The 15,319-nt window shown below is 22.3% G+C and overlaps 3 protein-coding genes across 4 annotated transcripts; 2 read left to right on the top strand and 1 right to left on the bottom strand.

The window, feature by feature from the left end:
- Positions 1-155: 155 nt before the first annotated feature.
- On the top strand, positions 156-4,833 carry LOC127277477 (ovarian-specific serine/threonine-protein kinase Lok-like). Its single transcript, XM_051298637.1, has 6 exons — positions 156-633; positions 1,722-2,006; positions 2,526-2,785; positions 3,013-3,219; positions 3,599-3,937; positions 4,027-4,833. The coding sequence occupies exons 1-6, from the start codon at positions 471-473 to the stop codon at positions 4,273-4,275; spliced, it is 1,503 nt and encodes a 500-aa protein (XP_051154594.1). The 5' UTR covers positions 156-470; the 3' UTR covers positions 4,276-4,833.
- Positions 4,834-5,296: 463 nt separating this feature from the next.
- On the bottom strand, positions 5,297-7,466 carry LOC127277478 (uncharacterized). The gene is made up of 5 exons (XM_051298638.1): positions 7,105-7,466; positions 6,777-7,024; positions 6,084-6,384; positions 5,693-5,815; positions 5,297-5,496 (listed from the first exon to the last, which is right to left on the bottom strand). Exons 1-5 carry the CDS (start codon positions 7,240-7,242, stop codon positions 5,371-5,373), a joined length of 936 nt encoding a protein of 311 aa, XP_051154595.1. The 5' UTR covers positions 7,243-7,466; the 3' UTR covers positions 5,297-5,370.
- Positions 7,467-8,257: 791 nt separating this feature from the next.
- On the top strand, positions 8,258-15,282 carry LOC127277476 (trifunctional purine biosynthetic protein adenosine-3). Of its 2 annotated transcripts, none has more exons than XM_051298635.1 (17): positions 8,258-8,415; positions 9,345-9,427; positions 9,835-9,924; positions 10,000-10,247; positions 10,464-10,663; positions 10,934-11,128; positions 11,218-11,348; positions 11,506-11,716; positions 11,978-12,113; positions 12,300-12,522; positions 12,638-12,832; positions 13,094-13,343; positions 13,438-13,641; positions 13,721-13,867; positions 14,032-14,300; positions 14,469-14,726; positions 14,966-15,282. In XM_051298635.1, exons 2-17 carry the CDS (start codon positions 9,347-9,349, stop codon positions 15,149-15,151), a joined length of 3,024 nt encoding a protein of 1,007 aa, XP_051154592.1. In that variant the 5' UTR covers positions 8,258-8,415; positions 9,345-9,346; the 3' UTR covers positions 15,152-15,282. The 2 variants fall into 2 exon arrangements, with proteins under 2 accessions (XP_051154592.1, XP_051154591.1); XM_051298634.1 differs by having other exon boundaries at positions 8,259-8,415; positions 9,334-9,427.
- The last annotated feature ends 37 nt before the right edge of the window (positions 15,283-15,319 follow it).

Here is a 15,319-nt window from a genome sequence, read left to right as displayed (position 1 = left end):
TTTAATATTAATATTTTTAGATTATATTTATTTACATTATATAGAAAAAATTTTACAAAAAAGATTTTTTTTGCAATACAAAAATACTTTTCCTTCCCACTAAAAAAGAAATTCAAATATTCAGGACAAAGTTAATAATTTCGGTACTCTACCTTCCCAACCCTGTCTGACGCCTCCCCACGTGTTTTCCTTGTCTGTGATTAACCGCCCGTTTTTTGATTCAATTTTTTTTTTTTTTTAAATAAAACAGACAATTCAATGATTATTTCATGTGAAAGTTTATTGTATAATAATTAATTTATTAAAATAGTTTAAATGTATTTTGAGTTTGATTTGTGAAAATCATGGATTAAATGTTTCTTTGTTTGTGTGAGCGAATAACGCCATACAGTTTTTTTTTTTTTTGTTCTGTCGGTGTGAAAGTGTTTTCGTTTTCAATTTAATCGTGCGTGTATAAAAAAAAAAAAATCATGTCTAATAATCAAGATATAACAGACTCTCAAAGAACAACTCAAAATACACAAACTACACAAGTTGCGGATATTTTTTCATCACAAGATTTTCCTGATTCTCCAATGTCTTTATTACCATGGGGAAGATTGTGTCCCAATAAACCAAAATTTATTCCAGTCGGTACGATTTTATATAAAATTTATTTATATAAATTCATTAATTTTTCATTATATCATGTTTTGTTTTATTTTTGTAAAATAATTTCTTATAATTTCTATCTTTTTTGGATTTTATATAAAATTTTATTTCATTTTTTTACGATCAAATTAATTAATTACAATAATAATAATAATAATAATAATTTTATATTTAATTCTTAATAGTGGAATTTTAATTAATTTTTTCTTTTTGAATTTTTAAAAATTTTGTTTCGTGACATTATTTGTGTTTAAAAATTAATATAAATAAAAAATTAGTTGTAAAAATTAATAATAAAAACAAATGTAGAGAATTTTTGGAAATTAAATTTTCAAAAATTAGATTTTTAAATTATTTTAATTAGCAAAATTTTTCTAATATATTGAATTAAAGGAAAATATAATAAAATCAAAACAAATACAAAGTATGTTGACATTGAGAAGAAAAAGTATGTTTACGAATTATTACTTGAAGTAATGTCAATGATTTATATTTTCAATTAATATTTTTGAGATTGCAGCGAAATATAAAAATTTTTTTTTCTCGATTTTTTAAATTAATTAATTATTTAATATGTTTATTTTTGGATTTTTATTAATAATTAATTATTTATACATTTATTTTTGTATTTTTTTATGAATAATTAATTATTTATACGTTTTTCTCTTTTGAATTTTATTAATAATTAATTATTTTTATTTTTATCTTTTAATTTTTATTGTTAATTAATTATTTATACGATTATTTTAATTTTTTTAAATTTTTGTTAATTTCAATTCATTTTCTATATTTTTTTTTGTTATCAAATTAATTTTTCCCCCTTTTATTATTTAAAAAAAAGTAATTAATTATTTACAGTAATTAATTAATAATTACTAATTAATTGCTTGTTTATTTGTTATTAATTCATTAATTATTAATTAATAATAATTAATTACCTATTAGTTTTTTTCAATATTATGAATTGTCTATTATTAATTAATTAATAATTATTTATTAAATTATTTATTTATTTATTTATTAATGAATTAAAAAAATTGTAAAAAAAAATTTTTTTTTCGTCTTTTCAGAATTAACTAAAGATTCTTATACACTGGGAAGATCGGTGACTTGTGAAATTAATGTAATGGAACTTGGATTAGATAAAAAAATTGCCGATTGCATCAGTAAACAACATTTTAAAATAACTAAAGAAAAAATAAAGAGTTCAAATAATTTGGAGGACATAACTGTTGTTTATATTGAAGATTTGTCGCAAAATGGAACTTATGTTAATAAAAGAAGAATTGGTAAAGGAAATAGAGTTATACTTGAAAATCACGATGTTATTTCACTTGCGCAGGCAAAGTTTGCAGGTAAAAACCAAAAAAAAAAGAGATTTTTTTTCTTATCAAAATAAAAAAAAAAAAATTATTTTTTTTAACAAAAAATACAGAAACTAATTTTTTTTTTTACAAAAATGCAGAAAAAATGTTTTTTTTTTCTTGCAAAATACAAAAACAAAATAATTTTTTTGTACAAAATAAAAAAAACGAAAATTTTGTTTCTTACAAATAAAAAAAAAAAAAATAGAACGAAATAAATAAATAGAAAAAAAATTAAATAAATAAATTAAATTATTCTATTAATAAATAGAAATTACAAAAAATAAAATATTTTTTTTTACAAAAAAAAATACAGAAGAAAAAAAAATATTTTTTCACTTACAAAATAGATAAAAAAGAAAAATTAATACACTTGATTTAAATTTAATTGTGAAAAAAAAATTGTTTATAAATCTTTTTTTTTATTTTCGATTTTTATTTAAAATTTAATTTAAAAAAAAAAATAATATTTTAATGTTAATATTTTTTTCTCCATTTGTTTGAATCTAGTTTATATATTTATGAATATTCAGGCCTATGAAGGCAATGATTTACCGGCTGAAATTAAATTTAAATATGCAATATCAAGAAAATTGGGATCAGGCGCCTGTGGCGAAGTGAAATTAGTATTTTCAAAAATGTCATGCAAAACATTTGCAATGAAAATACTTTCAAAAAAAGGACTAACATCTTTAAATGGTGAGGCGGATAGATTTATTGATGACAAAAAAATTTTGAATGAAGTGGAAATTTTGAAGAAATTACGACACGTGAGTTTCATTTCATTTATTTTTTTTTATATTTTTGAAAATTTACTATTTAATTTATTTTTATTATCATTATTATATATAAAATTTATTTTCTTTTTTGAAAAGAAGAGAAAAAAATTCGTTTTTATTATAATTTATTTTTTGCTTTTAAGTTTGTTTTTTTTTTGTCAATTTTCTAAAAATTATAGAGAATTATTAATTTTTTTATTTAATTTTTTTGTTTTCAGCCGTGTATAATAAAAACGGAAGAAGTTTTCAATACAATAAATTCAGTCTACATTGTTCTTGAATTAATGGAAGGTGGTGAACTTTTTGATAGAATTCGCCAAACACAAACGGGTTTAACCAACAGAAATGCAAAATTAATATTTTATCAAGTTGCATTGGCCGTACAATATTTACATTCCGAAGGAATAACGCATCGTGATTTAAAGGTGAATTACAATTTTTTTCGTTTTTAATTTTCGAAATTTTCTTTTTTATTCAAAAAAAAAAAAAGTAACGGAAATTAATTTTTATTTTCTAAAGGAAAAAAAAAAAAAAATATTGAACAAAGTAAAATAGAAAAAATAGAAAAAGGAAAATGATAAAATTTATTTCTATTTATATAATTTAATAAATAAATTAATTTTTTTAAAATAATATTCGAAATAAAAGAAAACTAAAATATAGAAAGAAAATTTATTTTTATTTTTGTAATTTAATAAATAAATTGTTTAAAATTAAAAATTCCAAAGTAATGGAAAAAAAATGAAGAGGAAAATTTCTTTTTTTTTCGTTGTTTTAAATTTGTTTTTTTTTTTTTTTCATAAGCCGGAAAATATTCTATTGGCGTGCGACAAAGAAGTGACATTGGTGAAAGTAAGTGATTTTGGTTTATCAAAATTTGTCGACGCTGAAACAATGATGAAAACATTTTGCGGCACAATGATGTATGTGGCGCCTGAAATTTTATTAACACACGGACGTGGCGCTTATACATGTAAAGTTGATGTTTGGAGTTTGGGTGTAATTCTTTACACATGCCTTAGCGCACTCACGCCATTTAACAATAATAATCCAAAAATTTGTCTCTACGAACAAATCACTCAAGGAGCATATAATTTTCCCCAATCACGATTCGAGAATGTTGATGAGAAAGCAAAAGATTTGGTAAGAATTTTTTCTCTCAAATATCTTTTTTTTTTTTATAAAATTTATTCTCTTAATTTTAATTAATTATTTTCTCTTGTGATGCGCAGATAAAATGTATGATGACATTAAATCCAAATCGACGATTATCAATAGATCAAGTATTAAAACATAAATGGCTCTGTGATCCAGCAATGAAATCAACAGTATTGGAATTATTTCGTGTTTCTGGTGATAATCAAAATTATGCACCATTCTTAGAGAATCAAATGAAAAATATGAAATTATCCGAGAGAAAAGCGCCATTTTCACATGTTGCAAAAAGACCAAGACTCGATTTTATGGACCCAAGGTTGTAAATATTCTAAATATTTGTATATATTTAAGATAATAGTTATAATAGTAATGTTTAATAATTTTCGACACAGAAGAAAAAAAAAATAATTCATAATAATGACGAAACTGATTTAAGAAAAAAAATGAAAAATAAATAAACCAGTCGAAAGAAAGATCGTGATAATGAAAAAAAAAAATAATAATTGTGAGATTAAAATATAAAGTATTAGTGAAAAGTATAACTTTCTAAAATAAGAATACAACAAATTAGTTTAATTGTGACATGTAAAAATGTTTTGTTTCTTCTTTAAATCGCGTTTTTTTTTTTTTATTTATTTCAAAGTATAGAGAATATATGCGTGTTTTTTTTCTGTTACTTTTAGTACAATTCTTTTGACACAAAGTCTATCTACAAAGAAAAAACATTTTGTAAGTAAATTTCAGAAAAAAATAAAATAAAATGTCTTTCGTAAATAAAAACAAAAAAGTCAGACAAGTGCAAGTTACACTCGCACTTGTTCGATTTTATTTTGTAAAAAATATTTTACTAAAAAAATATAAGAAACATAATTTTATTTCAATTCGCAATATTTTTATTGTATTTACAATTTTGCATTTTAATTGAATTTAAATCATTTAATTCACTTAAATGAGTTAAAATTTATTGCTTTATCCGCGAGGAACCCAAATTTTTATAAAATGAACATAAAGAGAACCCCCTATTTTTTTTTAGAGTTATAACGACTGAAAAAAAAAACTTAAGCAAAAAGTCCACTATATCCACTTCTTATCATGTTTATTAAATTATTTCTATAATCTACACATAAAAATAGTAAAATTGAAGCCCTTTAGATAAAATTTTTTCCATTATTGGGTGAAAATTCATGATTTTTTCTAAAATTATTAGTTTTTTATTTTTATTTATTTTTTTTATGTAAAAGTTCTTTTTATTGTTTCAAAAAAAGAGAAAAATTTATTTTTATAAACGAAACGAAGGATAAAAAAAAATTTTTTTTTTGTTTTCTTTGAAGAAAAAGAAGAAGACTTGTTTATTTAATTTATTAATCATTTTCAAAAAACAGTTTTATTTCTTTAATTAATTAAGTAATTAAATTTATTTATTTATTAATTGAAATTGGTACACAAGGATTTGGCAATGGACTCTCAAGTTTTGGTGATGGTTTCTTTTTTAATCCCGCTAAATACATTTTTATGTGTGCCACAGCTTTGCCCGGATTTAAACCCTGTAAAAAAAAAATTAATTTAATTTTCATAATGATTTTTTTTTAATACTATTATTAATATTATTTAATAATTTTTTTGTAATTAAAAAAATTATAATTTTATTTAATTAACCAACATTTAAAAAAAAATAATTTAATATTAATTATTATAATTATTTTTATTATTATTCAATATTTAAAATATTAAAATTCTTACTTTTGGACACGTTTTCGTGCAATTAAAAATTGTGTGACATCGAAAAACGGAAAAATAGTCGCGAAGATTTTTCAACCTTTCCTCGTGACACAAATCGCGAGAATCCATTATCCATCTGTAAGCCTGTAATTTTTTTTCAACAATTATTTTATTTACTTTTTTATTAATTTTTTTATATTAATATAATATTTCGTTAATTTTAATTTAATTAATAATTTTTTTTCGTTTTTCTATTATTTTTTAATTAATCCTTAATTTTAGAATTTGAATTTCCCGCGCGAATTTATATATTTAGTTTTTGCGCGTTGGTTATATTTGAAATTTGGCGGGAAAAATACGTTTTCTTTTTTTTTTCTTTGTTTATATATTTTTTTTTATTATTTCTTTATACCTGTAATAAAACAGCAGGTCCCAAATATTTATCCTCGTGCCACCAATATGGTGGACATGCAAAAGAACAACAACCACACAAAATACATTCATAAAGACCATCGAGTTTTTTTCTCTCCTCCTGCGTTTGTAAAATTTGCCTCTCGCCCAAATATGTTTCCTCACCGGGTCTTTTTAAATATGGCTCAATACTTTTGTATTGTTGTAAAAATCTCGTCATATCCGGAACCAAATCACGTATCACATATGTATGCGGCAAAGGATAAATAATTAATGGTTTTGTAAGGTCCTCATTAATTTTTCTATATTGTAAAAAGAAGTATAAGTTTAAATTTCCCGCCATTTGCATAGTTTCGTGAACATAACCTCTCTTTTTTAAAAATCATAAAGCAAAAAAAAGTGAATTTAGTGAATTGAACCTAATTAGATAATAAATTGAGGTTTTAATTAATCATTTTTTGTTATAGAAAAGGAAAATTTTTTTCTAATAAAATATTTTAGTTTCTATTTTAGTATTTTTGTATTATCAGATTGGCAACACTTGCTAAACGGGAAGTTAATATTTGAATTTTGTAAAAATGCTACTACTGTTAATAAAAATAAAAATTTATAATAATAATAATAAATTACAAAAAATGTAAAATACAAATAAATAATTTTTTCTTTTAAATTAGAAAAATTTCAAAATTCTTACGTGATACAAGCGAGTGTATTAACGCCGTTAATATTCATTGAACAACTTCCGCATATTCCCTCGCGACATGATCTTCTAAAAGCCAAACTTGAATCTTGTTCTTTTATTAATTGTAAAATATCAAGAACCATTGTTCCACATTTATTTAAATCAATTTTATATTCATGAATATATGGCTTTTTTGTTGGATTATCGGGATTCCATCGATAAATTTTAACGATTTTTAATTTCGTTTCCCGCGCTTTTTCCTATAACGGAAAGGTATAGAACAAAAAAAAAATATTTTTTCGCGGGAATTTTAAAAAGATAAATAAATTTTTTTTTTTACATTCTTTTCGCCTCTTTCTGGAAAATTGGATTTTTCTTGAATTTTCACTGCTTCCGATAATTTTCGTTGGGAACTTTGATGAATTCGATGATTTCCATTTTTGGAAAAAATAATTCGTGTACAAAAAAATCGATACATTTTTATTTAGGAAAAAAAATACAATTGTAATTTTTCACAAAATAACCAAATTTTTTTTTGAATTTCCTTTTTTTTTGAAATGAAATAAAAAATATATTTTCGGTAAATTAAAATTTTTTTCAATGTTTCGTTTAAATTTTTTTTCTTTTGGAATATTTAACAAAATACCGGGGGGTTTTTTTTTTATTTTGTCACAAATTTTTCAAATGTCATTTCTACTGGTATTTAAAAAAAAATTGACGATCGTTTTTTTTTTAAATTGATGAAAATAATATTAATAATGAAATAAAATTTATTTTTAAATATTTTACATTTATAATTTAAATTAACTTTTTAAATTAATTCTTTAATTAATAAAAATTTTTTATTATATAATTAATTATAATTTTTATTACTTATTCAATTAATTAAATTTTTTTTAAATTAATTACATAATTAGTGTAAATAAATAATTCTTATTTAAAAACAATTTAGATTAATTGTTTAATTTAATTAGTTACAAAAATTAAATTATTTAAATAATTTAATAAATTGAAATAATAAAAATTTTTCCGAAAATTTCCTTCTTTTTTTTTAAAATAATTATTTTCATTGACGAAAAAAATATTATTGTTTTCACGAGATTATTCACGATTTCTTGCATCGTCAATATTTTGATAACCTTTTAACATTTGTTACACAAAGTTTGATATAGCTATGAAAATTAATTTAATTTAAAATAAAAAGTAAAAAAATTTAAAAATAATAAAATTATTTTTTTTTATAAAATCTAACGTTGTATATATAAAAAATATTATTTAATTTGAAAATAAAATTATAACAAATATGTTTTTATCAAATTGTTTTTTTTTTGCGATAAACAGAATTACGAAATATTTTGTTTCATTTTTTTTTTAAGTTTAGATCCCCCGCGATGATTGAGAAAATATTGAATGATTGGTTTACACTGATCACGTGATATTTGATTTATAAAATTACTCGCATTTTGATTGGTGATTTTTTGGACATGCGTAAATTAGAACTTGACCAAATGTCTAGCAGAAAGTTTTCGTAGTCTATTTTTTTATTCTCTTACCACCTGTTGAGTGTATTTTTCTCTTCTATTTTTGTGTTTTTTAAATTTCCATTTAATTTTGTTTAGGAAAACAATTTGTCATCTATTTTCCTTTTTAGGTAAGTAATAAATTTTATTTCATTTATTACAATATTTGTGTCAAGAAATTAAAAGTTTTTTGGCTTTTTGTTTTTTTTTTATCGGCGCCGTTCTTTTCTCCGGCATGCTTCAAGGTCATACAGATTTAATTTTAATTGAGTATTTATGGGAATAATTTATTCACAAATTTTTTGGTTTTAATTAATTTTATTTTTATTTCTTATAATTTTTTCTATTTTTTCTTTAATTATTTTTAATTTATAATAATTTCTTTATTTTTGTAATTTTTCTGTTTTAACTAATTTTTATTTCTATTTCTTATAATTTTTTTCTATTTTTTCTTTAATTATTTATAATTTATAATAATTTCTTTATTTTTGTAATTTTTCTGTTTTAACTAATTTTATTTCTATTTCTTATAATTTTTCTATTTTTTCTTTAATTATTTTTATTTTTTTTTTTATATTTTCGATATATTGTTATTAATTTTTTTGTTTTTTTTCTATTTTTTCTATAATTATTTATAATTTATATAAATATTTTTTTATTATTTTCGTTATTATGTATTTTTAATTTTTTATATTTTTGATATATTGTTTTTGATTTTTTTGTATTTTTTGTATTTTTTCTATAATTATTTATAATTTTAATTTATAACTTATAATTATTTTTTTTTATTATTTTCGTTATTTTGTATTTTCAATTTTTCTTAAAATTTTTAATATTGTTTTTAGTTTTTTTTTAAATTATTTTATTAATTATTATTATTATTATTGATTTTTTAATTTTGGCAAAATTCGATTGTAATTAATTATTATCTGTTATAAATTTTAATTATTAATTTTTTTTTCTCCAACAAATGGAATTATTTTTGTTTTCGATAAGAATTTTTTTTTTCTTATACATTTCTTACTATTTTAAGAAACAAAATTTATCAGTTTATTTTTAGCAATGTCGCTAAAATCGATTTTGGTGATTGGAAGCGGCGGAAGGGAACACGCAATTTGTTGGAAACTTTCTCAATCAAAGGAGGTATTTTATTTTTTAAAATTAAAAAAAAAAAATTCAATTTTATTATTAATTGAATTAGTTTATTTTATTATTTATTTTGTATTTTATTTATTATTTTTTGTATTTTATTTATTATTGAAGTTTAATATTAGGAAAAAAAATTATATTCAAATAATTATTTTATTGTTAATTATTATTTATTACTTTTCTCCTTTTAATTATTATTAATTAATTAATTTATTTTGTTATTTATTTTGAATTCTATTTATTATTTATTTTCTAATTTTTTTTTTTTATTAAAATTCAAAGTTAGAAAAAAATAATTACTAATTTTATTATTAATCGCATTAATAAAAATGATTATTAATTATTTTATTTTTATATTTCTATAATAAATTGAAATTTAATGAAAATATTACAAATTTAAGGTAAAAAATGTATTTGTCGCTCCTGGAAATTCTGGAATGGCAGCGGAGCCAAAAGTTTCGCTTATTAAACTCGACATTAATGATAATAAGGTAATTACTTAATTTTTTTTTGTTTTATTTTGTATTCTATTTATTTTTCTAAAAAAAAAAAATAATAATTTACAGGCTGTTGCAAAATGGAGCAAGGAAAATGAAATTTCTCTCGTTGTCGTTGGTCCCGAGGCTTATTTAGCGAATGGATTAGCGGATGAATTGAAAAAAAATGAAATCCCCTGCTTTGGACCGGAAAAACTTGGGGCACAACTTGAAACTGATAAAAATTGGGCAAAGGCATTTATGGATAGACACAAAATTCCCACTGCTAATTGGAAAAGTTTTACTAATTGCGAGGAGGCGAAAAAATTCATTAAAACGTAATTTTTTTTTTTTTATTATTACGATCTTTATTTAATTATTTATTAATTTTTATTCATTATTTAATTATTTATTAATTCTTATTAATTATTTATTAATTTTTGTTAATTATTTAGTTAATTATTTTGTTAGAGAATGTCTCGGATTTTATTTATTTAAAACAGTAACTTTATTTTTGAATATAAAAATTAAAAATTTTTTTTGCTGTTTTTCAGAGCAAATTTTAAAGCATTGGTTGTAAAAGCTGCGGGTTTGGCAGCGGGAAAAGGTGTCGTTGTCGCGGAAAATATTAACGAAGCTTGTCAAGCGGTTGATGAAATTTTAAAAGAGAAAAAATTCGGTTCCGCAGGAGAAACAGTTGTAATTGAAGAACTTTTAGAGGGAGAAGAAGTTTCCATGTTAGCCTTTACTGATGGTAAATATTTATTTTTCTTAAAAATTAATAAATAATAATTTACCAAATTTTTTTTCAATTTTATTTTCATTGGTTTTTTTTTCTGTATTTTTTTTTTTTTTTTTGAAAGGATCTGCTGTTGTAATTAAATTAATTTATTAATTATTATCAATTTTCTATTCCTCAGGAAGGACGATTGTAAATAAATTAATAAATAAAATAATAAATTAACTACTAAATAGATTAATAAATTAATTTATTAATTATATCATCAATTTTTCGATTAATCAGGAAAGACGGTCGTCAATATGCTTCCCGCTCAGGATCATAAGAGAATTTTTGACAATGATCTTGGACCAAATACAGGTGGAATGGGAGCATATTGTCCTTGTCCTTTTTTAAATGAAAAACAACAGGAGGAAGTGAGAGAATCTGTTTTACAAAAAGCTGTTGACGGACTACGAATGGAAAATATTTCATTTGTTGGTGAGAAATTTTCTATTTTTTTTTTTGTACAAAATTTAATTTTTAAGAGAGAAGAATTAAAAAATTTTTTTTTCTTTTTCATTGGTCAGGTATTTTGTACGCTGGTCTCATGATCACAGAAAATGGGCCAAAAGTATTGGAATTTAATTGTCGATTCGGCGATCCTGAGACGCAAATTCTTCTACCGTTGTTGAATTCTGATCTTTTTACAATAATGATGGTATTTTTTTATTTTTATTATTATTATTATTATTAACTTTTATTAACTATTTCGTTCTTTTTTTGGCACATAAATAAGTAAATAATTAAATAAATAATCGAAATTAAATATTTCGATTAATATTATTTTAATTTTTTTAATTTTTAATTTCATTAAGTCATGTTGCAATGGAACTTTGAACAAAAATCTCGTTTCTTGGAGGAGGGATATTTTTGGAGTTGGCGTAATTTTAGCATCAAAAGGATATCCAGAATCCTCGTCGAAGGGAGAAATTATTTTAGGCGCTGAAAATTCAAATTCCCATCGTGATCGTTTAATATTTCACAGTGGAACGAGTTTATCATCAACTGGAGATTTATTAACAAATGGTTTGTAAAGAAAATTATTTCCAATTCTTTTTTTCTTTTTTATTTGTAATTAAAATGTAAATATTAAAAATTTTTGTATTTAGAATATTTTTTTTTTATTTTCTTATTTTCGCACATAAATAAATAATAAATTTAATAATTAAATAAATAAATTACCTTTGGCTCTTTTTATTTTATAAAAATTTACAAAAAAGATTTTCCTGAAAAAATCCGTATGAGTTTTGAAATAAATAAATGAAGACTCAATTTTTTTTTTTTCAGGTGGACGAGTATTAATTGCCGTTTCTTTATCATCGTCATTGGCTTCCGCTGCTGCAAAAGCAACTTCAATGGCTCGCAATATTTCCTTCGAGGGAAAACAATATCGAAAGGACATTGCACACAAAGGAATCGCAAGGTATTGAAAAAAAAAAAACAAAATTTATTTTTAATAATAAATATTAAAAAAATATTTTAACTATTTTTTTTTTATTTATCATTATTATCGCTAGGTATAAAAAAATTTATTTTTAATAATATTAAAAAATATTTTAACTACTTTTTTTTCTGTTTTCAATTTTTATCGAAAATTCAAAATTTTCAGATCAATTTTAGAGCATGGACAATTGACATACAAAAGTAGTGGTGTAAATATTGAGGCGGGCGATTCATTTGTGGAGAATATCAAAAAAATGGTGAATTCAACAAAAAGATCGGGAGTATTGGGTTCAATTGGTGGATTCGGTGGTTTATTTGACGCTAAAGCTGCTGGATATCAAGAACCGCTTTTTGTTTCAGGAACCGATGGCGTTGGAACGAAATTAAAAGTATTAACAAATTTTCTAATTCCTATATAATTTTCAATAATAATAATAATAATAATAATTTTTAATTTGATTAAATGTAAAAAAAATATTGAATTTTTTTTTTTGTTTTTTAAAGATTGCAATTGAGTGTAATAAACACAATTCAGTTGGAATTGATTTGGTTGCAATGTGTGTTAATGATGTTCTTGCACATGGTGCGGAGCCTCTATTTTTTCTTGATTATTTTGCATGCGGAAAATTGAATATAGAAAAAGCCACGGACGTTGTGAGCGGAATTGTCGAAGGCTGCAAACAAGCCGGATGCGCTTTGGTAAGAAAATTTAAAACTCTTTTTTTTTCTAAATAAATAATTGATTTTTTTTCTCTTTTTTTTTTTATAAACTATTCGATACAAGTTGAAAAAAAAATCAATAATAATTGCAAACAAAAAAAGGAAAAATTTGCCAAAAAAATAAATAAAAATTTACAAAAAAATAATATATAAAAATTTGTAGAAAAAAAATAAATATTTGTTTTTTTTTTACTATAAAATATAAATTTTGCTTTTTATCGCATTTTTTTTTTTTTAAAGGTGGGTGGCGAAACGGCAGAAATGCCGGAAATGTATCCAGAGGGTGAATACGATTTAGCTGGATTTGCTGTGGGTGCAGTGGAAAAAAATCATTTAATGCCAAGAATAAATGACATGAAAATTAATGATATTGTCATTGGTCTTCCATCGAGTGGAATTCACAGTAATGGTTTTAGTCTTGTTAGAAAAATTATGAAATTAGCTGATAAATCATATGCCGATCAAGCGCCATTTTCCAATAAAACATTTGGTAAATATATATATGTGAAATTAAAAAAAAAGAAAAATAATAATTTTTTTTTGGAATTTGAAATTAAAGAGATTTAATTTTATTTTTTATATAGGCGAGGAACTTCTTACGCCAACGAAAATTTATTCAAAAGGCGTTCTTCCCGCTTTAAGGACAAATTTAGTGAAAGGATTCGCTCACATAACTGGCGGTGGATTAACGGAAAATATACCTCGTATTTTATCGGAAAAATTTGCCGTTTCATTAAATGCCAATAAATGGACAATTCCATCTGTTTTTGGATGGCTCGCCACAACTGGTTCGTATTTTATTGGTAAAAAAAAAAATTAGGTAAAAAATTACAAAAAGAAAAAATTTATTTTACTTTTTTTTGTCAGGCGGAATCAATAAAGCGGAAATGTTGAGGACTTTTAATTGTGGAATTGGCGCTGTTTTAATTTGCTCGGCGGAAGATGAAAAAACGGTGCTTGAAAAATTAAAAGGCGAAAATCCAGTTGTAATTGGACATTTGACTCATTTTAATGGTAAATTTTTTTTTAAGTTTTTATAAATTAGTTTTGAGAACTATTAATTAATAAATAATTAACTAGAAATTAGTTAAAAACTATTAATTAATATAATTAATTAATGATATAAATTTAGAAAATATGCATTTATTTTTTCCTTTTTGTCTTTTTCATTTTAATAGAGAATGTAACGAGAGTGAATGTAAATAATTTTGAGAAGGCAATGGATTATGAGATGCGAAAACATATTGTGCCACTTGTGGAAAAATTGTCGAGGCCATTGAAAAAAGTTGGCGTTTTAATATCGGGAAGTGGAACAAATCTTCAGGCATTAATTGACGCAACATTGGATCCTTTGCAGCATATTGGCGCTGAAATTGTTCTTGTTATTTCCAATAAATCGGGCGTTGAGGGTTTAAAACGCGCTGAACGCGCTGGAATTCCCACTAAAGTTTGTCGCTAATTTTGCAAAGAATCAAATTTTTTTTTTTGTAATTTTTAATTACAAAAAATAACAGAAAGAAAATTTTGATTTTGTTTTTAATGAATTTTAAGAAAGTTTTAATTTTCCTAATTTTTTTAAAAAAAATATTTTGTATCCTTTTTTTTTATACTGCAGGTTATTAAACACACAAATTATTCGAGTCGTGAAGAATTTGACGATGCAATGGACGTGGAATTGCGAAATTGTCAAGTGGATATTGTTTGTCTCGCTGGATTTATGAGAATTCTTTCATCGAAATTTGTTCAAAAATGGAAAGGAAAAATGTTAAATGTTCATCCGTCGCTTTTACCATCGTTTAAAGGTGCGAATGCCCATAAAGATGTTCTCGCTGCCGGTGTTCGTATTTCCGGTTGTACCGTTCATTTTGTCGAGGTAAATTAATTTCTCTTTTATTTAAAAAACAAATTCAATTTTTTGTTTTTTCCTCTTTTATTTATTTTTTTGGTAAAATATTAATTGGGAAATTTAATTAATTTATTTACAGTAAAAAAAATTTATAATTTATTTATTTATTTTATAATTATAAAAAAATATTTTAATTGTTTTTCTATTTTTCTTTTCGCTTTAATAAATAAGGAAAAACAAAATTTTTTTTTTTTCATTTTTTCCAGGTTGACATTGATTCGGGTGCAATAATCGAACAGGAAACGGTTCGCGTTTTACCAAATGACACAGAGGAAACTCTTCAAGAACGTGTTAAATTAATGGAACATTTGGCATTTCCAAAAGCTCTTAAACATTTAGCAACGGAGAGAATTTCTCTCAAAAATGATGGAACCTTAGAGTGGAGATTTTAGAAAAAAAAAAGTGGGTAAAAAAGTAAAATTCTACCTCAAAATTTTTATAATTATTTGTTATTTTTATTATATTAAACATTGTATTAAATAAAAAAATAAAAAAATATCAAAAAAAAAAGTTTATAAATAAATTATTTGTTTTTCAATCAAATTTTTTGAATTTTTAAA

This window comes from Leptopilina boulardi, unplaced genomic scaffold, assembly GCF_019393585.1.
Source record: "Leptopilina boulardi isolate dan_hultmark-lab unplaced genomic scaffold, ZJU_Lbou_2.1 LbouV2_169, whole genome shotgun sequence".
NCBI lineage: Eukaryota > Metazoa > Arthropoda > Insecta > Hymenoptera > Figitidae > Leptopilina > Leptopilina boulardi.
This window is presented reverse-complemented; position numbering and strand designations above follow the sequence as displayed.